The sequence below is a fragment of the Labeo rohita genome, chromosome 25 (genome assembly GCF_022985175.1).
Source record: "Labeo rohita strain BAU-BD-2019 chromosome 25, IGBB_LRoh.1.0, whole genome shotgun sequence".
Taxonomy (NCBI): Eukaryota; Metazoa; Chordata; class Actinopteri; order Cypriniformes; family Cyprinidae; genus Labeo; species Labeo rohita.
Window position 1 is genome coordinate 16,877,865 of NC_066893.1, and position 26,947 is coordinate 16,904,811.

Here is a 26,947-nt window from a genome sequence, read left to right on the forward strand (position 1 = left end):
TAAAAATCTTGCAGTTTTATTTGCATATAAACTTGGCTAAATGTCACAATGGATAAAAAAAGTCACAAACATATAAAGAAAGCATTTACAATAGCAGAAATTACAGAAAAAACTTTTTTGTGCTCACAAGATTGCAGATCCACAGTGAAATATACAACACACATTATTACAACAACTAAAAATGGAGACGAGGAGAAATTAAATGGCTTAGTGTTGTAATTTCCAGTTTTGAAACCAATAGAATATGAAGGTATTGCAAATCTAGGATAAACAATTGTGTTTAAATCTTTAAAGAGAGATAGCCAATTTATCGCTGTAGATCTCCTGAGGCAGAACCAATCAAATTGAAAGCTCTCATCCACTTTTAATACATGCTAAATGCAGGTATCTTGATGATCTGAAGAATTTGCACATTCAGCCTCTTCTAAACTATAATTATTAAGACAAAAGCAGCACAGCGATAATGTGAAATTCAATTTACAACACATAATCGCTTCCATCTTTTGACAAACGGTGAAAAATGCTTGTCTTATGGTGTTTAATGGCCTGGTAGATAAAAATGTTTCTTCTCGATGAAAAAAGAGCGAAGTCTGATTGGAGCAATAAATATCAGACCCACTGGACCCATTTAAATTCAAAATTGAATACACCACATAAAGAGTTCATGACTTTAAATAACTTTATATTAAATTTACAAAGCACAATTAATATTAAATCAGACATGGTCAAGTATTGCTGACGCTTTTAGGAGTACCTTATAATGCACTTTTTAAGATCCTGACCCATAAAAAAGAACAAACAGAAGGCAATCGATGCAAACAAATTACAAATATGATTTCACGACTTATTCTTTGCCTACAATAGTCATTCAAATGGTGTCGGCTTCAATCCGACGTTAAAAAATAGTTCATTTCCATGCATTTTTAAATACAAGCAGTACAAAAAGACTATTACTTTTAAGTAAGGAAAAGTTAGAAAAAATGGGAAAAGAGGGCGGGGCTTAACGAGTCTCAGGAGTTTCCTGGGTTGGGGAGATCAAATATGATTGGTGGATTGGTAGGCTGGAAGCTGACTGTACATGTGGAGGAGTTGATAAATGTTGTATAGCCATCTGTCATTATGCCATACCCTGAAAATGAGAAAACATTTATTTTCTATGCAAAAAATGCCTAAATATTTCTACTTTATCAATTTAAATATTATTTTAAATATCTACAAATTTCTAATATATTTAAAAAATATTTTTAACATTTTTATTACCTTAGTATTTATAACATTTTATATTTGTTTATATATATATATATATATATATATATATATGGGGAGTGTCAAGCTCTTACCTTCATGGATTCCCCCATATGCGTGGAGTTTGGGTCGGACCCTCTTTTGTACTGTGTTGAGTAGCTCCACGCAGCCAACTCTCTGAAGTTCTTTGGGAACCCAATCTCTGAACCCTGGACAAAGTCCAGTATCACATTCTTAGTGGTGTATCATCGCATTTATGATGTCTCTAAAATACAACAGTCCATCTGCAGACACAAACTGATGTATACATGCTCCACATCTAAAGTTACATTCACATTTCAGTGCTTACCCAGAGGAGGCCCATGTGTCATAAGAATATCTACGTCTTCGGGGATCTGGTTCCACTTATCGAGGAGAGACTGGCCACGAGGTAAGTTAAAGCCCCATCCGTTAAACCACGGGGTCCTGTGGGAGCAGACAGATGCATTTTACACACTTCATAAATGTCGAAATCATCATACACAAGCCTGCGTGCCATTCTCACACACGTACGCAAAAGTTGACAGTAGACTAGCTGGTAAGGTGCATGACAAAAAGTCTAAAAAATCCTTGGAGTATTGCAGTATCTGATTTGAGGCTATAGCACAACTCAAGCTATTCATTTCAGCCTCCATCAGGGCGTCCGGTGGTTCGCAGCAGAGCAGAGGTCATCTGCAGAGGAGGCAGATTGATCAAGCTGTCAGCACCAATGAGCAGAAGCATGTTAATAAGAGTTTTATTTCCCCTCTGGGACGGGCCTGCTGACAGCCTGCGGTAACCCGGGCCAGACCTTTATTTACCACTCTCAGACCCCGTCTGATAAGGGCCAAGTGTCTGGCCCCAGCTAGACAAGGCTGTGCAAGGCCAGGGCTAAATGTAGGCCTTGGTAGAGAGGGCAGGAACTGACCCCATGCTGATAAGCAGAGCTGGGTGATGGATGGAGGCAGTGCAGACAAATGAGAGTTGGAAGCACTGCAGAGAGCAACGTCTGCAACTGCTCAACGGCACTTCACAAGCTGCACTAGAGTGCAGGATTTCAACACAGCTTGAGACAAAAGCTAAATTAGAAGTGCCTATATGTTAATGTGCTTATGGTTGTGACATCACAGCTGTTTCTGAACAACACATTTTTTCAGCATATGGTCTGGATGTAAGGAAAACCTTGGATTTTTATATTTTGTACACACAGGAGAATGTCTCATTTGTCTAATTTGCAACACGTGTGCAAATGAATTTTTTCTTAAAGGAATAGTTCACCCAAAAATTAAAAATTCTGTCATTAATTATTCATAATCATGTCATTCCAAACCCGTAAAACCTTCATTTATCTTCAGAACACAAATTAAGATATTTTTCATGAAATTCGAGATAAAATCTTTCTGAACCTGTATAGACAGCAACATAACTACCACGTTCAAAGCCTAGAAAAGTAGTAAGGACATCGTTAAAATAGTCCATGTCACATCAATGGTTCAACTGTAATTTTATGAAGCTACAAAAATACTTACCTGTAAGTCTCTGGCATGCATTCACAATATTACCACGCATGTGTCGTGGTACTCTCGTGGTACTCGTGGTACTCTGAACAAAAAATACTTTATTAAACAATTTCTCCTCTTCTGTGTTAATGCTTATAGAGCCACCCAAAGTGTGCTTTTATTGCATACATGCAATTTCAGTTAGTACGAAATTTTCCAGTGAATTAAGGTCCGTAAGTCGGTGCTGATAGCCTAACTGCACCTCTGGCGACCCGAGTTCGAGTCCCAACTTGTGTTCCTTTGCCAATCCCATTCCCAACTCTCCACCCCATTCTTTTCTGTCATTCTCTACTGTCCTTTCTGTTCAAAAGCATGAAAAGTCATGAAAAAATAAAATAAAAGTATGGTCCCTAAGATATTCATGCACAGATTTCAAGCATGCATATAACCACTTATATAAAAGGTAAGATTTGCCACTTTTATAATTCTGACCATTTTAAACAACATTCAGCACATATGAGAGCATTCTTACATAGGACATGTTTACTATAGAAGTGCATACTCTCTATAGGGCCCTATGATTTCCGTGATGCGGAATTGCGGAATCCAGTCATAAAATCGGAATTTACAGTTTAATGTGGAATGTCACGGAATTTGTCAAAGTTTGGATGAGTTAATCAAATGTAGGTCATTACACTTCAATCAAATTGCAATATGGACTAATATTCATAAATATTAAGCTGCAAAACAACTATTTAGTTATGATTTCTGCATGTCTGCATGTCTTTGTGTTAATGAATGGTGCAGATGCACGGTTTTGTTTACTACTCGTACTGAAGTGCGTGATATTAGCAACATTTCCAGAACTGCTCTGAGAGTCACTTTGTGAGCATTTTATTGTTTCATTTGAGTAAAACTATCATCATATCAAATACACACAGAAATTTAACGGTATTCACAGAAACGGTCAAAATAAAAGTTGAGCGTAACATGAAGACATTGTGGCAGGTCTTACTACTACTACTACTAAAATTGTTAAAACCTTATTTTTAAGGAATAATCATATATATGTTTGCCAAAACATAAAATTTGTTTAATTTTCATTAATTAAAAGAGAAATGAAATGCACAACACAACACAGAATTTCTGAGAAAAATAAACATTTCACGAGGCTATTGTAAGAATAAATGATTTGACTGAAGAATTATAGTTTTTATGCTGTCAAATAATTAGACATGCTAGAACACAGAAATTGGTAATGATAATACATAAAACAAAAAGAAAACATTTCATAGGACCTTAAACGTAATTTTTGTTAAACTTTTCATAAACTGATGTTAAATTGTTTATGTTTCATGATTTTAATTAATTAGACATGCTTTTTGATTAATACAATTAATTTAACCATTAAAAAGGAGTTCAGAAAAATTAAAACGGACAAAAAAAAAATGGAATCCAGAAAAATTAAAATGGAAAAACGAATATGGGACAAAAAATAAAACTGATTTCATAGGGTCCTAACTCTTAGGGGCTTCCTGCCACCTACTGGCAGATTTTGTTTAATTTTTAAAGTATCTTTTCAATTATTCAAATCATTTAATATTTCTGTATTCAAAATTTTGTATTTAAAACATTAACCTCAACATGAATTTATGAATTTGATTCCCCTGTAAATCACTTTAAGGAGTCAAATATCACCTCGTAATGGTTGTGTCCACATGCTGCTAAGACTCATTTACATGCAAACACCATCTAAAAGTGAATTTTGCATCCAATGTCCCCTTTCAGAAATGTCTTTACTTTTTTTCATAAGATTTTCGTGAATCCTGCAATGATATGACCTGATTGCTGAATCTGATGAGCATAAAACCGTTGAAAATAAAAGAAGCATTAGAAAGGATGAGATTACAACCACTAAATAGCTTAGTTGTTCAGCTAATCGCATTAACGAGTCTTTAAGAGCTTGATTCTACCCGTACTCATGGGCATACATATATGTATGAGCTCACATGTGCAGCTGTCTGGAGGTCATTTTACAACGAGCACTTGACAAAGTCAGAGCCTCTGAGAAGCAAAAGGTTAAGACTAGCAGGGGAAAGGGTTTTCATAACATGTTCTCTGAGACCTGAGGCCTGGATCTTCTTTTTCATTCACTGAATTATGTTGAAATAGACGAGGGACTAGGGCCCAGTGGTTTGTACCACCTCAGAATAACAATAGAAAGAGAGCCCTGGAGCGGAGTATTGAAAACCAATTACAGAGAGAATGAAAAAGGTTTTAGAGGGAAAAATGGAAAAGCATAGAGACTGTCGCTTTAAAATAACTGCCAATTAAATTCAGAGACCCAGTTAAACCTCGCAAAAGAACGGGGTCTATCAAATAAGACAGACAAAAGACATGCGTGAACTTTATTCAACAATTTCTTCTCTTATCTTGGTTAATTCTCTTAAGGGATTTGTATTTGTGTATACTTTCTTTTTCTTCGCTTTGTTTTTATGTTTTCCACTGTTCAAGAAAAAAAGATTTGCGAAATCGCTCCGAAATCCTTCAATCTGAAACAAATGAATCGCTATGCATCCTTCAAAGTCCCGATCTGAATCAAATGATTCACTATCCACACTCTGAAGTTCCGATCTTAATTAAATGATTCGCAATCCACGCTCTGAAGTTCCGATCTGAATAAAGATTTGCGAACCATCATTTCAGATCAGGAATCAGAGTGCGTATCGCAAATCATTTGACTATGCGGAGCTTTGCGTATTGCGAATCTTTTTTTTTTGAATCGTTAAATTCACAAAATGATTTCTGAACCTGTTTCAATTTAAATCAAATGATTTGTGATATGCACTCCAAAGTCCCAAGCCAAGTCTAATGATTTGCAAACCCGCTTCTATTTCCCGATCTAAATAAAATGATTCACAATACGCTATTTGAAGTCCTGATATGACACAGATGATTTGCGTTATGCGTTCAGATTGGAGTGCTTAGAAACAGTGAATCAAGGCAGTTGTTTAACTGATTTGTGAACCATCAATTCAGATTCGGACTCGGAGTGAATCATTTGACTTAGATCGGAACTTTGCATATCACAAATCTTTGATTTGAATCATTCAATTCGCAAAATCATCCACAAACCTGTTCCAATCTAAATCGAATAATTTGCGATATGCGCTCCAAAGTTCCGATCTAAATCAAATGATTCGCGATTTGCAGTCCCAATCAAAATCAAATTATTTGTGACACACGCTCCTAAGTCCCTATCTGAATCAGATGATTTGTAATACGCAAAGTTATCGGAACTGATTCAGATCACTTAATCAAATGATTCGTGATTTGAAGTCCCGGTCTAATTCAAATGATTTGTGATTTGAAGTCCCGATCTAAATCAAATGATTCGTGATTTGAAGTCCTGATCTGAATCAGATGATTTGTAATACGCAAAGTTCCGATCGTAATCAAATGATTCGTGATTTGAAGTCCTAATCCAAGTTAAATTACTTGTGATACACGTTCTGAAGTCCTGATCTGAATCAAATGAATCAAATCAAATTTGTGATATGTAAAGATCCGAACTAAATCAAATGAGTCGTGATTTGAAGTCCCGATCTAAATCAAATGATTTGTGATATGCAAAGTTCCAAACAAAATCAAATGATTCATGATTTGAAGTCCCGATCTAAATCAAATGATTTGTGATACGTGAAGTTCCAAACTAAATCAAATGATTCGTAATACACGATTTGAAGTCACGATATGAAACAAATGATTCGCAATTTGATTTGAGCGCTTCTAAACAGTGAATCATTTTGCAACGCAATGGTTTAACTGATTCAGAGTTTTGAAAAGCTCCATTTCACCTATTACTACAGTACGTGATTTTTAAAATCATTACAAGTGATGCTGAAATTCAAAAAGTCGCGAGTTTGAATCAATCAGAGCGGTTCCAGCATAAAAGACTCACTCAATTGATTCGGTTCATCTATTCCTCTTTTCATGTCTTCAGCCATGTTTACACAACATTGTCAGTACTACTACTGGCTTAGCTCGCTAGTTTTCTGGCATTAATTGAAGTAAGTGATGATGTTTTTTGAATTGCATGTATTTTGTCTTTCTCTTCAGGAATATTGCTACTTTCAAGACTTTTCCAGGCCATAAATTTTCAAGTTTTTTAAGCACTTTAAGCACCTTGTACGAACCATGTGAAGATGAACAAAGGTCTTACGGGCTTGAAACAACATGAGGGCGAGTAATGACAGAATTTTCATTTTTGGGTGAACTATCTCTTTAAGACAGATGCAAGCGAATATTCAAATACAAGCCATCACTTTACTGCCACCCTTCTTCATTAACCAACCTTTATGGACTTGAACATCCATCATCACAGGCTGGTCTCATAGACTCAGCACTATCTTTGTTTGTCTATCCATTAGCGCTTCTTCATAGTTTGACAGAACGGAGTTGATAGTGGATGAAATAGAGCCTGAACACAGGAAATGGCTGCTGAGGTCTCAGTGTATAAGTGTGTGTTGGGTAGCCAGGCTTGTCTGAGGATGATTGATAGGAAGGCAAATAAAGGCGAGTGGTTGCTTTCGAACATTGTGCACCAGGCCGGTACTCTTGGGGACAATTTCTCAAAACCTGTTAGCTTTCCTGCAAACATACTCAGGCTCATCTGCTTTAACTCACACATAAACGTCAGCGCCCAACTCTTGCTTTCATTAGTACATCAAGGTAGTCAACAATGAGAAGTCATTACTTCTCAGCATGCAAATAAAACGGGGATCACAAACAGAAAACAAAAGGAAATTTATTATTACACGGCATACTGGAATACTCGATTCTGATTGGTCAATCCAGTTAGTTTTATATCTCTCATTTCACTTTGTGGTCTCTTTATTCTCCTTATAAATATTTCAATATATTAATATTGATTTTTCATGTCTATTTATTATTTAAGTAAGTAAGCTATAGTACAGCTGATAATAATTGCAAAATAAACCACTTCTGGTTTTAAATCAGAATTAAATAAACAATTATTTTACTACATTTTAATGTAAAATTAACCAAAAACATTTTGTGACTTAAATATTATTAGCATAATTAAACATTATTATAACTATAATGAAATACAACTTATACAAATAATTATTTTACATTACTTTAGAAAATAAATACCAAGAAAACCATGTAATTTTAAAAAGAGAGAAAGGGGAAAAATGAGCGAGAGACAGAAAAGAGAAAAGAAAGCTTTCACTGTCAGAAACTCTGTTCAGAACAGAGACCCAAGTGTATATTTGTGTCTGCGTGTGTGTTTGTTTTGGCTGTGTCAGCACTTTGTTTTGATGAACTCTTAGTGACCTGGACACACACACATACACACACACAGTGGCACACAGGAGCAGCCGGCTGAGCCTTAGTAACACACAAACACACACTCGCAGTGCTTACTTTGGAATCAGTGTGCCACTAATGCACAGGCCTGCTAGTCCTTCAAACACCTCACATGCAAAAAGGATTACTGAAATATTTATCTGCCCCTGACAGCAGGATGGTGAAAGAGAGGGGGATCAGAGTAAGATGTGCGATTGTGAAAGTGATGTTGGAGAAGGTTATCAACGGTCAGGAGAGAAACTGCAGAGCTGGATGTGGGACAAAAAAGAGACATGAGAGTAGAGAGGAAATGAGACGTTTTCGGGATTTCCTGTCTAGTGTGATTTTGTGAAGGTACCACGTGGCGCACATCCCACAGGAAGCCTGTTACATATTCCTTCTGATATGGTGCAAATATCAAACATTTTTTGATAAAAATGCATCAAAGAACAACTTTTTTTGCCCAGTGGTCAGAAAATAGTTTGCCATTCAAAAGTTTGGGGTTTTTGAAGTAAGTATTTTCGCTCTGCATTTATTTGATTAAAAATACAGTATAAACAGAAATATTATTACAAATTAAAAAATGTTTTTCCATTTTAATATATTTTAAAATGTAATTTATTTCTGTGAAATAAATTACTCCAGTCTTCAGTGTCACATGATTCTTTAGAAATCAGAGTAATATGCTGATTTGTTGCTCATTCTTACTTTTATCAATGTTGACAGCAGTTGTGCTGATTAACATTTTTGTGATAATTTGTTCATGATTCTTTGATGAATAGAAAGTTCAAAAGAACAGCATTTATTTAAAATAAAAATCTTGTAACAAAATGTTATAAATTACTGTCACTTTTAATCAATTTATTGCATCCTTGCTGAACAGGAGTATTAATATCTTTCCAAAACAAAAAGTAATTGACCCCAAACTTTTTTAACAGTAGTGTTTGTTTCTTATGGAAGCCTGTTTCTGCTACTGAATTAAAGAAAAAGAAAAAAGTATTGTGACTTTTCTTTTCTCAGAATTGCGCGATACATACTTGCAATTCTGACTTTTTTCTCAGAATTGAGAAAAAAAAAAGTGTGATATAAACTTGAGTTATAAAGCCAGAATTGCTTGACAAAAACTTAATTTTATTTTTTTCCTCAGAATTGTGTAATATAAACAATTGTGAGAAATAAAGTCAGAATTGCAAGATATAAACTTGCAATTGCGAATTATAGTCAGAATTGCTTGACAAAAACTCACAATTCTGACTTTTTCTCAGAACTGCGAGATATAAACAATTCTGAGAAATTAAATCAGAATTGTTAGATATAAGCTTGCTATTTTCATCTTTTTCTCAAAATTGCATGATATAAACTCGCAATTGTGAGAATAAGTCAGAATCGCAAGATATAAACTTGCAATTCTGATTTTCTCAGATTTACATGACAAACTTGCAATTGCGAGTTACAATCAGAATTGCTTGACAAAAACTCAATTCCGACTTTTTTTAGAATTGCGTAATATAAACTCTCAATTGTAAGAAATAAAGTCAGAATCACAAGATATAATCTCACAATTGTGAGTTAAAGTCAGAATTGCTTGACAAAAACTCACAGTTCTGACTTTTCTTAGAATTTTGTGATATAAACTCACAATTGTGAGAAATAAAGTCAGAATTGCTTGACAAAAACTCACAATTCTGACTTTTTTCTCAGAACTGCAAGATATAAACTCACAATTGTGAGAAATAAAGTCAGAATCGCAAGACATAAACTTGCAATTCTGATTTTATTTTTCTCAGATTTGCGTTACAAACTTGCAATTGCGGGTTATAGTCAGAATTGCTTGACAACTCAATTTCTGACTTTTTTTTTTGAATTTCGTAATATAAATTCACTATATATATATATAAACTCGCAATTCTTTCTCAGAATATATTTTATATATAAAATAAAATTCTGAAGGGAAAAAGACTGATATGCTCTCCGAACTGCAAGTTTATATCTCACAATTTTGACTTTTTAACTTGCAATGGCAAGCTTATATCACACAATTCCGACTTAATTTCTCAGAAATGCGAGTTTATATTAATTCTGAGAAAAAAAGTCAGAATTGCAACAAATTGGGAGAGAAAAGTCAGAATTGTGAGATTAAAAGAGGCAACTACTTTTTTTTATTTTTTATTCAGTGGTGGAAACTGGCTCCATAGTTTCTATATGTATTGTACTGTTGCACTCAAATATATTTCACATTATGGAAGTAAAACAGGTTAGGAAGACTATTTCATGTTAACTTTAAGCCATTAATTCACTGGCTGAGAAAAAAGTTTGAACACCTGAATTGAAACAGATCAAAGGAAGAAGGGAAAACAAGACTTAATTAAAATAAAGATAAAAACAACTTCAATCTGTTCCCTCTTTGATAGTGCCAGTTTATCACAACAGGACCATCATGTTCACAACAGTGTTGATGACTGAAATACAACAAAAAGTTGTTCCTCTCCAAACAAAATCCTTGTCATGTTGCCCAAAATCTAACCAAGCTGCAGTTAAACCAAAACAAACTAAACAAACAAAAAAAAAAAAACACAGTCCCCTCTGGAAATGAAAAAAAAAACAAAACAACAACAACATGTGGGCCACTCAACTACTGAAGCTTGTGAATAGATCTGTTCTGAGAGAAACTTCCACATGGCCGACATTTTTCTGTACAGCCTGCTTACTAACAGCATCTGACCCCTTTTCTATTCGGTCCATCGCTCGCTCTCTCTTTCACTGTGCCCTCACTATGCCCTCAACCCCCCCCTTGATTTCTCAATCCTCCCTGCCTGGTACTGCAACCGCCGCCAGCCATCATCAGGCCCAGCGGAGGAGATGTCAGCTGTTAATTACCACTGACAAATGACGCCACCTTCGGGCCAGGGGTCAGCTTACAATCAGTGACGTGAGCAGGTAGCATGTCGGCAGGAGCCGGAGAAAACTGTTGTTCTATAGAGGCTTCTGTTGATAGCTGAGAAGCCCGGATGGACGGGGTAATTACATTTACGCACAGTACGAGAGTTATGCGTTTTTTCCATGAAGGTCAATGATGAATGAGAAAAAAGGAATGAAAACAAGGGCGGGCTAAGGAACAACAAGCATATGACTCAACTGGAAAAGTGTGACGCTAACAACAACAAGGCCATGAGATCGATGCCCGGGGAACATGTGAAAGCCATCACATTTGGATAGATGAATGTGAAATCAGAAGAGAGATGAAAAGCATCAGACTGTTATAGATACTTGTCAACACTTTCATTCAGATGAGACTATTAATATTCATCAGCAGGCCTTCAAGAGCCAACGCTACCGAGGTACAGCACGTTAACGCACATTAAGCTGTCAAGATGTTTTAACAAGCCAGAGTGTGTCTACATGTGTACTAAAATCAGTGCATTGCATGATTTACCACGTCACAAAATGTTTAGGATTTCTCTCAACCTTCCCCAATGAGAATGAAATCCTCAATTTACAGAGGAAACCCAATGAAATCAACAGCTATTTGTAAAATGTCCCTGGCCCTGGTTTCTGTACTTTTAAAGTGACAGTTCACCCAAAAATTAAAATTACCCCACGATTTACTCACCCCCAAACTATCCTACTGTAGGTTTATAAGACTTTCTTCTTTCAGATGAATGCAATCGGAGTTACATAAAAAAAAAATGTCTTGGCTCATTCGAGCTTTATAATGCCAGTGAATGGGTGTTGTGATTTTGAAGCCTAAAAAAGTGCATCCATCCATCATAAAAAGTACTCCACACAGCTCCAGGGGTTAATAAAGGCCTTCTGAAGCAAATCGATGCATTTGTGTAAGAAAATATCCATGTTTAAAACTTAATAAACCGTAATCTCTAGCTTCCGGTAACTGTCATACCTGTATTCAAAAAGTTAAAAAGAACAGCACTTATTTAAAATAGAACTCTTATAACAAAATGTCTGTTATAAAATACAGTCACTGTGCATCCTTGCTGAACAGGAGTGTTCATCTGTTTAAAAACAAATAAATTTAAATAAGTTACTAACCCCAAACTTTTCTAAAAGTAATGTTTGTTTCTTATGGAAGCCTGTTCCGCCACTGAATAAAAAAAAAAAAAAAAAAGTTATTGCAACTATTTAATCTCATAATTCAGGCTTTTTTTCCTCAGAATTGCATAATACAATTCAAAGAAAAAAAAAAAAAACAATCGTGAGGGAAAAAAAGATTTAAACTCGCAATTCCTACTTTTTTCTGGCAAAGGCAAGTTTGTATCTCGCAATTCTGACTTTTCTGGCAAATGTGACTGTGTATCTTGCGATTCTGACTTTTTTCATGAGTTACGTAGTAAAACTTCAAAAGAGACTGGTATGTTCTCAGGGGAAAAGAGGCTTCTCAGAATTCTTACTCAACAACTTGCTATTGTGTGTTATAAAGTTTATATCTCACAATTCTGAGAAAAAAAAAGTCAAGACCTAATTTCTCAGAATTGCGAAACCACAATTCCAAGTTTATATCATGCAATTCTGATAAAAAGAACTCAGAATAGCAAGTTTATATCTCGTAATTTTGACTTTATGACTCGCAATAGCAAGTTAAAAAAAAAAAAAAAAAAAACACGCACCCGTGAGAAAAAAAGATAGAATTATAAGATAAAAACTCGTAATTCCCATTTTTTCTTACCTTTTCTATTCTTACCTTTTCTTACTGATTCGAACTTTTTTCTTGCAAATGCAAGTTTGTATCTCGCAATTCTGACTTTTTTTTTGGTCTTACGAGTTATACGTCAAACTTTAAGAGGAAAAGCGACTGATATGTTCTCAGAATTCAGACTCAACAACTTGCTATTGTGTGTTATGAAGTGAGATTTGCGAGATTTTGACTCACAATTTTGACAAAAAAAGAAAAGTCACAATTGTGAGACAAACTTGCAATTCTGAGAAAAAAAGTCTAGACTTTATTTCTTGGAATTGTGGTCTTTTGAATTTTGAAGCCCAAAAAAGTGCATCCACCCATTATAAAAAGTACTCCACATGGCTCCAGGGCATTAATAAAGGCTTTCTAAAGCAAACTGATGTATTTGTCTAAGAAAAACATCCATATTTAAAACTTATTAACCATGATCTCTAGCTTCCACTTACTATTGCACGTTTTCACGAGAGAGTGGCGTTCCAGCGGTAGGCCGTAAGACACAGGACATAAGTGTAATGTAAGCTTATAAAATGGTGGGGGCAATAAGCATAAAGTAAAGCGGACAAACTGTCCTCACCTTAAATAACGCTACCAATACTATCAAAGTAATTAGCGCTATCAGCTTCACATTGATCTGACCGCACACTGAGAGAAAACCTCACGCTTCATATCTAGTATCCATACTAAAGCAGATAAACAGCTTTGTTGTGTGTCCTAAAAAAACCCAAGCGAATGTCATATCCCTAATCATTCATTCACAAACACATCATAATTATAAGACATGATATGGATGAAGCAGTGATACGGTTTCTATGGCAGCAAGAAAGACACACCCCCACTATCTATTGTAGCCTGGCCTTGCAAACACTCACCCAAGATGAACTCGGGTCACATGACTTGCGTCTGCCTTGCCTAAGAGGATTAAAAAGCCTTTGATTTTCAAAAGCCAAAGCAACATCTAGCACAACCAGCTTACATGTTAATCAAACCAAGCTGGAATATATACGCAACACATATCGGTAAGCATATCTGGCGTATCGTAAACAGGATTACCAAATGTGGCGTTATCAGGATAGTGGTTGCCAAGCTATGCAAGATAGCCTTGCTTCCAATAGATGTTCTGGTTAGGCATACAAAGGCATATTGGATATTGATAGGGAGTAATCGAGTCAAGGTCAATGTGTTGACGGGAGTGCCGCCATGAAAGGAACTAACGGTGAATATATGGACATAAAACAGGCCCGTGTTCTACCTTGGGCCAGACGGGAGTCAAGCCTGACTGAGCACTTTGTAGGGAAGAAGAATGGAGCCGTGTAAATGACCTTCTTGATAGTTGAGGCCTAGGGTCAGGAAGGTCAGGAAGGCCCACTGCGAGCGTGCACTTGGAGGGGCGCACCGGGGTCAGCCTCGCGTTTTGATCCTGGCTCTCAACAAAGCACCAGGATGTGTTGGGACAAAAAGCACTTCCTGCAGGAGAGGCTGGGAAAACTATGACCAAAGAGCACCCCCACCAAGACCACCCATCGCAGATGTCTGGTTTTCCCACTTCTTACCAAAATTAGCATTCTAATTCTGGCGGGCTTGAAAACCTTAGGATATTTCAGATAGACTAGATAGTTTTGTGTTTGGACGTTGTCCTCTACAAGCCTAACGTTTGTCACAGAAATCTAAATCATCAATAAATTAGCACTAATTAATCAAATTAAAAAATAAAAAAAAATACACAAGATTTAAATTGCTAATAAATCTATTAATAAATATGTATTATTCTTACATTATGTATTACTCTACAAAAGTACTAACTATATTGTATATAACAAAATATATTACATATATTTTAGTGCTGCCGCGATTAATCGCATCCAAAATAAGTTTGTTTACATAATATGCGTGTTGTGCATGTGTGTGTATACGTATATACACATGTATTTAGGAAATATGTAATATGTACTGTATTTATGTACACATCATATATAAATATGATTATACACATGTACATTTTTCTTAAATATATACATGTATGTTTGAGGTATTTACAGACAGTACACACACATATTATGTAAATACAAACATTTATACTGATCATGATTAATCATTTTAATAGCACTAATATATTTATTTAATAAAATACAAATTACAAAATGCAGCCTGTTTGACGTTTATGCAAATGAGATCTACCTACCAAAATAAATAAAAACAATATACAAAATTTAAAATGGTAATAAATGTATTATTATACATTATTATTCTTACAAACAGATTATATATATATATTTTTTTTTTTTTTTTGCTTTAATATATACATGTATCAGTGTATTTAAAAACAGTACACACACATTTTGTAAACACAAACTTTTATTTCGGATGTGATTAATCTTGATTAATAGTTTTGACCGGACTAATATATTTATATAATAAAATATAAAAAAAAAAAAAATGCAGCCTGTTTGACATTTATGATATTTACTTTTTTATTACTATTACAGATGCCATAAAAAAAAAATATATATATATATATATATATATATATATACAAAATTTAAAATGGTAATAAATATATTAATATATAATTTATTATTCTTATTCTTATTCTTTGACAGCACTTATATACTATTATATACTAATAAAATACAAATTGCAAAATGCAGTCTGTTTGACGTATATGCAAATAATATTTACTTTATTATAATTACCGATACCAAAATAAGTAAATAAAAACAATATATAAAAGGTTAAAATGCTAATAAATAAATAAATATATTTTATTTATTATTCCTACAAATGGAATACCTAAATTACTCTACAAAAGTACTAAATAAATTGTATATAACAAAATCATATATATATATATATATATATATAGATAGATAGATAGATAGATAGCGCTGTCAAATCAATTAATCGCATCCAAAATAATGTTGTTTACATAATGTGTGTACTGTGTGTAATGTGTATACACATGTATATGTTTAAGAAATATATGTAATATATATTTATATATACATCATTTATAAATATGAATATATACATGTAAATATACATATATGTGTTTGTATTTATAAACAGTACACACACATTATGTAAACTAACTTTTATTTTGGACGTGATTAATCAATTTGACAGCACTAATATATTTATATAATAAAATACAAATTACAAAATGTTTAACATTTACGCAAAAAAAATTATTACCATTACCAATTAATTTTAATAATTTTATTAGTAGTAGTAGTAGTAGTAGTAGTAGTAGTAGTAGAAACAGATTTAGACATTTTAATATAGTCAATGCCATAGTACTACCTTGATTTTATATGAAATATTAAAAATAACTAACAATAAATAAATTACAAAATGTAGCCTGTTTATGCATGTTATATGGAAATGAGATTCAGAATATTTAAAATATTAATTTTGAATCATCTGGATTCATTAGCATTAGAATGAGGGTTGGAAAACAATTATGTTTATATGTGAATCATATTTGAAATAGATGACGTTAAATTTAATTAACGTCACTAACTGGAAATGGCGAAAAGATGATAAAATTAACTACAAAATAAAATAAGCAGCTATCATCATCATTCAACTGACTCTTCAGTGGCGTCTCCAGGTGATAAACTGCTTCTAGTAGCTGTCGACCATTGTGTCACACTGCCAGAATGCTCTCAGTGCCAAACACTGCTAGGCATCTATTCACACCTGAAATCTAACACAGCTCTGTTGGCGTCCCGTGGGAGAGAGGGGGCAGCCTAGTGGGTGAGGGGTTAACTGAGATAATGCTCTGCTTATCAGATGATGAGGTCTTCCCATGAAACATGCCAATGTGTGATGACGGCTGTGTGTGCATAAAGAGCAACAGAGAAACAGAGATGGAATGAAAGAGAGAGAGTGAGTGAATGTTCGTATGTGTGTGTGTGTGTGTGTGTGTGTGTGTGTATGTAACACTATCTGTAGCGAGTGAGAACACGTCTCATGTCCTGCGGAGCAGAGAATACAACAGCGTCTAACATAACCTAGGTCTACAAAGGTCTTTCTGTCCACGGCTAAAAAGAATCAGTTGAAGGTATAAGACAGCCATGAGAAATACAAGAGACATAAACCTTGTTCAGTTCTAATAAATCAAATGCAAACTTTATGTAGGTCATTCAACCATCTGTTACTTAACTAATGAACTTGACATATGTTGCATATGGTTTGTGTATACATAGCACTGATTGTGATTTATGGAGCTTTATCTAAACACACAGCAGCTACTGATTCAATATTAATCACCCCCCCAAATTATTTTTTTTAATATTTTAGAGAAGTGGTTCATAATCTTTTCAGAACACCATGTCTAATCAAATCAGATTATTCAGAGACCACTTAGTAACATTTGTAGCCTATTTGTGCCCCTAACTACTAATGTAAGAAGTCAAATAAACGTAAAAAGTTTAATAAGTTACTTTTCTATTTCTAAAATAATTTAAATATGACATATTTAAATATTAAAATATTAAATATGACATTTTTTAATTAATTAATTAATTTATTTATTTTTATTATACACACTACCAGTCAAAAGTTTTTGAACAGTAAGATTTTTAATGTTTTTAAAGAAGTCTCTTCTGCTCACCAAGCCTGCAATTATTTAATGTAAAGAACAGTAAAATTTTAAAATATTTTTACTATTTAAAATAACTGTTTTCTATTTGATTATTTTAAAAATGTAATTTATTCCTGTGATTTCAAAGCTGAATTTTAGCATCATTACTCCAGTCACATGATCCCTGAGAAATTATTCTAATATTCTGATTTGTTTAAAAACATTTATTATTATTATTATTAATAATATTAATATGTTGAAAACAGCTGAGTAGATTTTTTAGGTTCCTTTGATGAATAGAAAGTTCAAAAGAACAGCATTCAATATTAATATTATATTATAATATTATAATATTATAACATTAATATTATAAATGTCTTTATCATCACTTTTGATCATTTTAAAGCATCCTTGCTAAGTAAAAGTATTAATTTCTATAATATTTTTCCCAAAATAATTTTTTTTCCCCAAAATACAAAATATATTGACTCCAAGCTTTTGAATGGTATAGTGTATAAATGTTATAATAATAATAATTAATAATAATAATAATAATAATAATAATAATAATAATAATAAATGTTCTTTTGAACAACATATTAGAATGATTTCTGAAGGATCATGTGACACTGAAGTCTGGAATCAAGATGCAAAAAATTTAGCTTTAAATTTGTAGGAATAAATTACATTTTAAAATATATATTAATAAAAAATCAGTTATTTGAAATAGTAAAAATATTTCACTACTGCTTTTGATGTATTTTGGATCAATTAAATGCAGGCTTGGTGAGCAAAAGAGAATTCTTAAAAAACAACAACAACAACAACAACAACAACAACAACATTAAAAATCTTACTGGTAGTGTAAAATATAAAAATTCCCAGTCCAATGATCTCAAGATCCAAAGTCAACATAAAATGACATTTGAAACCCATTTTACTTCTGTCTTTAAGAGTGAAACAGAATATTCAACAAGAAAAAACATGTAGGACTCGTTATTATCCATCTGGAATTGACTGGATTGTGAAAAGTGGGTAATCAAGAGCATGCTTTTCATAATTCACTTCACTTCACTTCATAACTAAGCCTAGTTATGTCTTTGCTTGAGGATATCTGCTTCAATTGTTCAATAACCCACTTATTATTCTGCATGACAGATGTAGCAAACAAGAAGTAACAAACATTTAGAAAAGCTTACCATGGTGTCCCGTATATCCTGAATCCTTTAATGGTGACCTCAGAGTCCTGTAAGTACACACAGTTTGTAAGGAGGGACTGAACGTCGTCAAAGTCCTCAGTCCTCAGTTTGGACACTGAGGGGAAACGGTAGTAATCCTGCTTTATGAGTTCTGACATAAAATCTTTATCGAAGGTAAGTTCGTGATTTCCAGCGATGACAACTTTGTACTCGTAGGGAAGACTGCCTGTAAGAGGAGACAGATAATGAGAATGGCAGATTTTGGGAAACAATATTTCACAGTATCATGCACTCTACAGCCAAATGACTATTCAGATGTTGAAAAAGTGACATTTAAGACCACATTCTTTAGTGACCTGCATCTGAAATAAAATGAAATAGAGAAATTTCAACAGTTTTGACAGACCAGAGACAATTTACAGCTCACTGTGGCTGCCAATTGTAGGCGGAAGCCTGACTTTGATTCCACCAGATAAACAATCGTTTTGACCTCTGTAACCTTAAAGAACCTTGATTTCATCAAAGTGAATTGCTGCCGAGGCCAATGAGACCAGACTGAGGGGCACCTATTAACGCCAACAGCTGGGCATTTTTCAATTTCCAATCTGACCTCTTTCACCTCCAGCAATAACAAAGGCCTTCCTACTTGCTAGAAATGCTGTGCACATTGCAGCTTATTAAATTCAGTAAAATTATGTAACAATAACGTCGGTTTTTGCTTTGAAATTACAATAAACATTGATCTGCAACATTCTTAAAGTAGGTCACTAGATTCGACACGAAACCTAAAAGAACACAGCCATAAAGGGATAGCTTACTCAAAAATGAAAATTCTGTCATTAATTACTCACTCTCATGTTGTTCCAAATCCCTAAGACTTTCAAGACCCAGAAAGGTAGTGAGGTTATCATTAAAATAGTCAATGTGACATAATTGCGCACAAAAAGTATTCTCGTAGCTTCATATAATTAAGGTTGAACCCCAGATGTCACATGGATTATTTTAACAATGTCCTTACTAGCTTTTTGGGGTCTTGAACGTGTCAGTTGCATTGCTGTCTATGCAGGATCAGAAAGCTCTGAGGTTTTATCAAAAATAACTTAATTTGTGTTCCGAGGATGAACGAAGGTCTTACGGGTTTTGAACGACATGAGGGTGAGTAATTAATGACAGAATTTTCATTTTTGAGTGAAAAAAAGAAAAGGGAAAGAAGTTTATGTTGTGACAACAGGGGAAGCAGTTGTCAGCAAAGGTAACAGGACTGGTTTTGCACACTTACCTAACCAGTCATTAAACTTCTTGACTTCAGACGGTAGGCCGAGTTCAGTGAAGTCACCCGTGTGAAGCAACACATCGCCGAAAGGCATCTGGATTCCATCTGTCCTCGAGTGCGTGTCTGAAACGCAGACGAAACGTGTATGGCCCACGGGCTTCGGCGCATCGTAGGGAAGTGGCTCTACCCTGTGGAAATTAGGAGCGTGTTATTTTTTTGAGGGAATATTATTATTTTATTATATTTTTATATGTAATTATATTAGTGAATTAGGGAAAGGTTAAAGCAACAGTTCACCAAAAAATGAAAATATGCTGAAAATGTGTTTACCCTCAAGCCATTCAAGATGTAGATGAGGTTGTTTCTTCAGAACAAAACAGATTTAGAACAGATTTGGAGAAATTTAGCATTACATTGCTTGCTCACCAGTGGAGCCAAAATACAGATAGAGGCCTCATTTGAAATTAAAAATATCTTAATGCTTTTCACTTCAGAAGTTATGAACCAGGCTTTGTACAAGGTGCTTAAAATGCTTGAAGTACTGGAATTTGACTTTGAAATTTAAGGCCTGGAAAGCCCTTGAAAATAGCAATATTCCTGAAGAGGTACTTGAGAAGTCCTTTAATTGTTGAAACGCAATGTATCTATGATGTGCTTAATTTTTTCAATAAGCACATATACTTTCATGCAAAATTCACACAACATCATACTTTTTTCCACTTATTTCAGTTAATGTTATTAAACTAGCAAGCTAAGCCAGTAGTAGTACTGACAGTGTCGTGTACACATTGCTGAAGATGCGAAAAGACAAACAGATGAACAGAATCATTTAAGTGAGTCATTTACGCTGGAACCGCTTTGACTTTGATCATTCATTTCAAGTGATTCACTAACCAAAACCAGATCAAATTAAAAGAGCCATTCATTTTCGATTTTACAACATCACTTTTTAATGCTTTTAAAAAAGCACTTACAGTTATGGGAGAAACTGAGCTTTCTGAAACTCTGAATAAGTTAAACCATTGCGTCACAAAATGATTCACTGTTTCGAAGCGCTCCAATCGGACCACATATCGTGAATCATTTGATTCAGATCAGGACTTCATCGGGGGTTCATAAATCATTCCGCAAATAAATGATTTGCGATCCGTGCTCCGAGTCCTGATCTGAAATGATGGTTCGCGAGTCATTATTCAGCTCCGTACTTTGGAGTGTCATTTTATTTAGATCAGGATTTTGGAGCGGGTTTGTGAATCTTTTGCTTCAGATCGTAACTTCAGAGCACGGATCGCAAATCATTTGATTTAGACTGGAACTTCAGAGCGAATTAGTAAATCTTTTGCTTCAGATCGGAACCTCGGAGTGCGGATCACATATCATTTGATTTAAATCTGGATATTGGAGTGGGTTCTTGAATCTTTTGCTTCAGATCAAAACTTCGAAGCACGGAGCGTGAATCATTTGATTTAGATTGAAACTTCGGAGCAGGTTTGTGAAAATTTTTTTCTTCAGATCGGAACTTCGGAGCACAGAACATGAATCATTTGATTTAGATCAGGATTTTGGAGCGGGTTCGTGAATCTTTTGCTTCAGATCGGAACATCGGAGTGCGGATCGCAAATCATTTGATTTAGATCTGAACTTCAGAGTGGATTCGGGAATCTTTTGCTTCAAATCGGACCTTTGGAGTGCGAATCATTCGAGATCAGAACTTTGGAGTGGATTTGGGATTCTTTTGCTTCAGATCGGAACCTCGGAGCACAGATCACAAATCATTTGATTTACAGCAACTGTTTAATTTTTTTTGTGGTAGGGCCAGTGAAAATTTTTACAGGGCAAGTAAAAATTCGAACTCCTGGCCCGACCAGGCCAGTAGAAAAAATCCTTAGTGTTGAGCCCTGCTATTTATCTTTTTTTTAGAATTTTAAAGATACAACATTGTTTGATAAGCGAGATCTCTGATTGAATTCCTTGAAAATCAAAAAAGTAGTGCTTGAAAAGTCCTGGAATTTCATTTTACAGTATCTGTATGAACCCTCGTTAACTGATGGACTGGAGTTGTGTGGATTACTTGTGAATTCTTGTGGTGTTTTTAATCAGCTGTTTGGACTCTCATTCTGACACCACCCATTCACTGCAGATGATCCAGTGGAGAGCAAATGATGTAAAGCTAAATTTCTCCAAATCTGTTCTGATGAAGAAACAAACTCATCTACATTTTGGATGGCCTAAAGGGGTGCATTTTCAGCAAATCTCAATTTTTGGATAAAATGTTCCTTTAAAGATACCCCCCAAAAAGTCAACAACCTTTAAAAACATTTTTTTTAAGAACTGTTTTTGTCAGTGGGGTACAAAACAACTTTGCACTCCACTGACTTTCATTGTTTGGACAAAAATGTCTTTTGTGTTCTGCAAAAGAAATCATACAGGTTTACAACAAAATTTGTGTGAATTGAAAGTGGAAGGAGAAACAACCCCTTTCCGAGCCTCCAATTTGAATCATGTTATAGTCCTACCCATTTTTCCAGCATTATTGCTATATATTGCACTGATAAAACTGATAAATCGCTCTGCTCTGTGCATTTGTTGCCCGAAGCACATTGCATTGGGTTACATAATACAATGTAATGACAAATCGCTGTTTCTTCCACACTTAAGCTAAAAGCAATTCGATGGCACATGCATCCTGGTCGATCCCTTGTGCTTGTGCTGATGTGCCTTAATTGCATGGTACCATTAAAGCAGCAAAGGCTTGGCTAATCAGGTTGGTCCGTTCTTTAGTATTTGCACTGGGCCTCATTATGCCATCATCAGCATCAGTCAATAATCAGGTTTCTTTAGAGGTGAGCTCTGACCCTGGGGTCAAAGATCCATTGTTAAAGAGCTAATCAACTCAACTAACCTTTGACCTCCCTCTAGTTAATAAGTACAAGAACATGAGGCACGTCTTACAGTTTTAGTCCTAACGTCTCTATTACAATAACAAAGAAATGTGGGTACAAATGCTTTAATGCTGAATTGATTACACTGCAGGTTTAAAGTTTGGAATAATTAAAATTATTAAGCATACTGGAATGATATTGAAGAATCATGTGACACTGAGGACTTCTGAAAATTCAGCTTTGTCAACACAGGAGTAAATTAGATTTTAAAATATATTGCAATAGAAAATAGTACTTTAAAATGATAATATTTCAAAATATTTACTAATATCTATAACCGGAAATGTACATGACCTTGTGTCTAAAAGACTGAACATAAGAAAAGAATTAATAAATAGCCAGTTTGAAACTGAACTAGATTTACACAGTGCCATTATCTCAGACATGAGAGCATTATTAAACCCTGTTATGCTGTCAAATAAATCTCATTAAAATGCTTAATATGCAAACACTGCAACAATATCAAGTTAAAAAGGTCAATATAATTCATTACAACAGAAGTGAAGCCGCAGGAGCCTCCGGATCACCTGTCGGGCGAGATGAGACAAAAGCCGCCAGATGTCCTCTCTGTCAGCATTCTGCTCTGTCCTCAATCAATCAATTAAATCAATGTTTCAGTTACAGGAACACTGTACACAGACACTCACATGTGGACGTGAGGGGGCTGGAAGCGGCTTTGGTTAATGTTGTAGTGGGTGAAGGCCTGGGTCGGGTTGGAGCTGTACTCATCCACGGAGATGGTGACCTTCCCCTGGGAGGATATTCTTCGAGCCATGGCACCTCTGGATGGGGCATGAGCAGGTCACAACGGTACAGTGCAGATCCGGTGAACAAGCATCATTTATTCCCAAGGCTTGGATCTGAGTCACCACATACAGAGACGCCAAGATGCAAAACATTAATGCAAATCCAAATAGAGTTAAACAAGATGATACCGAGACAGTATAAACAATACATTCTGATAATCTGACCACAAGACAGTCTCATCCATGCATTTCTGTTAGACATTGTCCAATATATGCTAATTCAGCATTACATTTTAGAGGAACAAAGTGATGAAAAATAATAACACTTTACAATAAGATTCCATTATTTAATTTTAAACTATATATTAACTAACATGAATGAACAATGAAGAATATATTGTTTTTTATTAATCTGAAAATACAGTCGTTCATTGTTAGTTCATGTTAATTCACAGTGAACTGACTAAAGTTAACAGGCACAACTTTTGATTTTAATAACGCATTAGTAAATGTTAAAATTATCACTAATGCTGTAGAAGTATTGTTCATTCTTATTTCATGTTATGTAATTAGTTAATGTTAACTAATAACCTATATTGTAAAGCGTTACTGAAAAAAATACACTAATGGGAGGAAAAAATTATTTTAATGCTTTTACGTTTCTTCACAAATGTTACCTGTTCACAAATTTTTGCTTTTTTTTGCCTTGAGAAACTTTGGGAAGAAAATATATTTCATTTCTTTTGCAACTGAATGTAACATTTCTCAGGGAAACGCAAACCTTTTGTGAGAAAACAGAAGTTTTGCAAGAAGGGGCAAAAACACTGAAATATAGTTTTTTATTGCATAGAATTTTTCCCCATCACCATGTCGGTTTGAAAGGTAATATTTAAGTAGTTTTTGGTATTTTTAAATTTATTACGTAGGATTAAGTTCTTTTCATACCAATGCAAGCATGATTTTTACTCAGATGTCACCCTGGACCACAAAACCAGTCTCAAGTAGCACGGGTATATTTGTAGCAGTAGGCAAAAATACACTGTATGGGTCAAAATTATTAGCATATTAAGTAAAGATCATGTTCCATAAAGATATTTTTGTACATTTCCTACCATAAATATATCAAAATGTAATTTTTGATTAGTAGTATGCATTGCTTTAAACTTTAAATGCGATTTTCAATACTTTGATTTTTTTTGCACCCTCATATTTCAGATAGTTCAGATTCAAATAGTTGAATCTCACCCAAATATTGTCCTATCCTAACAAACCATACATCAATGGAAAGCTTATTTATTTAAAGAAAATTGACCCTTATGACTGGTTTTGTGGTTCCAGGTCACAAATATTCATTTTATGAGCATGAATCCTTTTTATAGAGGGCTAGAAGTTTTAAGTCGCCAAAAAAAAAAGCTCAGAAGAACAAAGAACCGAAAAGAGAGAGAGAGAAAAAAAGAGGTGAATAGCAGACAACTTAAAATAAAACAAAATATCTTAAACTGTAGCTAAATATAACTGCTAACTAGACCATAAAAGAAGTAACATGGACTTCAGAGTAACAGTTATAGAATAATTAACATTTTAGATTCTTTGTGTTGTGCTTCTCTGTCAGAATATATTTTTGTGATAATGACCATCAAATTGTACATTATTTCATACATAACTTATTCTTCATAATACTTTCTAAGGTCGAAAAAATATACTCTGCTTCCTGTTTGATCTTTCAACACGGATTTCCAACTGTCAAATGCAGCTTTCCCATAACACATCCTTCTCCCAGTAACAACAAAGAAAGCTCAATTCATTGTTTAAAAAATGAATGTCTTTTTATCCATCTCAAGTCGTGTTAATACGTTCTCCAGCTAAATAAACACATACACAAGATTGTTTTAAAAACAAACGTCCCTCATTGTTACCTGCATGCATTTATTTTGTTCAGCTGCGCCGCCTCACACAGTCTCTGGCGGGCTAACCTTTTGCCATAAACTTGAACTTTTCGCACCCTCCCTGGACGACTTCAGACCGGTCACATTAATAACACTTATGACCAACAGCTCGCGATGAGCTGGCAGCCTCTGACTCCATAATTATCTGTCAACAAAAGCCAAGCTTCCAAACTGGCGTCAGACTGCACGGGGAAAGTCTACATTTCATTGTACGGGTAATGCAAAATCTGTTCTGCTTACTATGAGGCAGCTAAATCAAAAATGCTCATTCAAATAGCACAAATAACGCAGAATTTGTGCACAAAGCAAGGTAGGAGCACATAAACCCCGACAGATATTAGCGCTCTCCACATAATTCTTTTATTCAGACGCCGAGCTATGAACGTGAAAGAAACTTGACGGCACGAAAATGTAACGTATTGCTGCGAAAATGTTACAATGTATCCGCTGCGCTGAGGTAAAAACGTTCCAGTGTATCAGAGGCAACGTTCTAAACGGTTTCCCTCGAACATGACAACCAGCCACCTCTAACCCATTACCGCTTTGTGCCTCGCTATTTTTTCCCCCAGCGAGCTTCTTCAAAAGCGACTTGAGTGTGTACCTTCTCTTTTGGCCCAGAACCGCTCGGGGGTTGTCCGCTGATGTGTCAAAGACGACGGTCATCGGATATTTCGGAAGCCGTGAGGGGTTGAGGTCGCGGCGGGCAGGGCAGAACCTTCGACCCCCGGGGTCTCTCTCCACTAGCACTCTCACTGAAATGCGACAGACGAGGAAGGAGGGAGACAGGAGAGAGAGAACAGCCTCGATGTGGGAAGAGGGAGAGCCCGAGAGAGACGAGTGCAATGAGCGAGCGCTGCCACTGGGGTCAGAGAGCACAGCAGTCGAGTCTAGGGGTAAAAAGACGGACGGCCATTGGGTGGCACCTTTCACCGGAAACGCACGCGATAGGTCAGACAGCCAATGAATTTGGCAGCTTTTTTTGCATACATTTTAGAATGCAAATAGACTGTCACTAGAGTAGGTTTGTGTTTGGGTTGGATATTGTCTGTGTTTATAAGCTACAGCTGGTCCATATGTCAGTTTGGCTTTATGGGCCAGAACAGGGGGTTTCATACTTTTTAATGCTGAATACATCCACATATGATGAAACACCCTCCTTGTCCTTGTGGGGACATTTTTTGGTCCCCATGAGGAAACAAGCTTATAAATCATACAGAATGAAACCTAAAAATGCAGAAAGTTTCCTGTGAGGAGTAGGTTTATGTTTAGGGGATAGAAAATACAGTTTGTACAGTATAAAAATCATTACGCCTATGGAATGTCCCTATAACTCAATGTATGTCTGAATGTGTGTATGTGTGTGTGTGAAGATTTTCCTTATCATCTCAATGACAAACAGTGTCCCAATTTACCATGTGTGATCCTGGACCACAA

General features: G+C 35.1%; 1 protein-coding gene across 1 annotated transcript; it reads right to left on the bottom strand.

Moving 5' to 3' along the window:
- mpped2 (metallophosphoesterase domain containing 2b) lies at window positions 1-26,365 on the bottom strand. Its single transcript, XM_051100286.1, has 7 exons — window positions 26,115-26,365; window positions 23,469-23,681; window positions 19,886-20,067; window positions 18,607-18,832; window positions 1,595-1,710; window positions 1,341-1,454; window positions 1-1,129 (listed from the first exon to the last, which is right to left on the bottom strand). Exons 2-7 carry the CDS (start codon window positions 23,594-23,596, stop codon window positions 1,011-1,013), a joined length of 885 nt encoding a protein of 294 aa, XP_050956243.1. The 5' UTR covers window positions 23,597-23,681; window positions 26,115-26,365; the 3' UTR covers window positions 1-1,010.
- Between the last annotated feature and the right edge of the window lie 582 nt (window positions 26,366-26,947).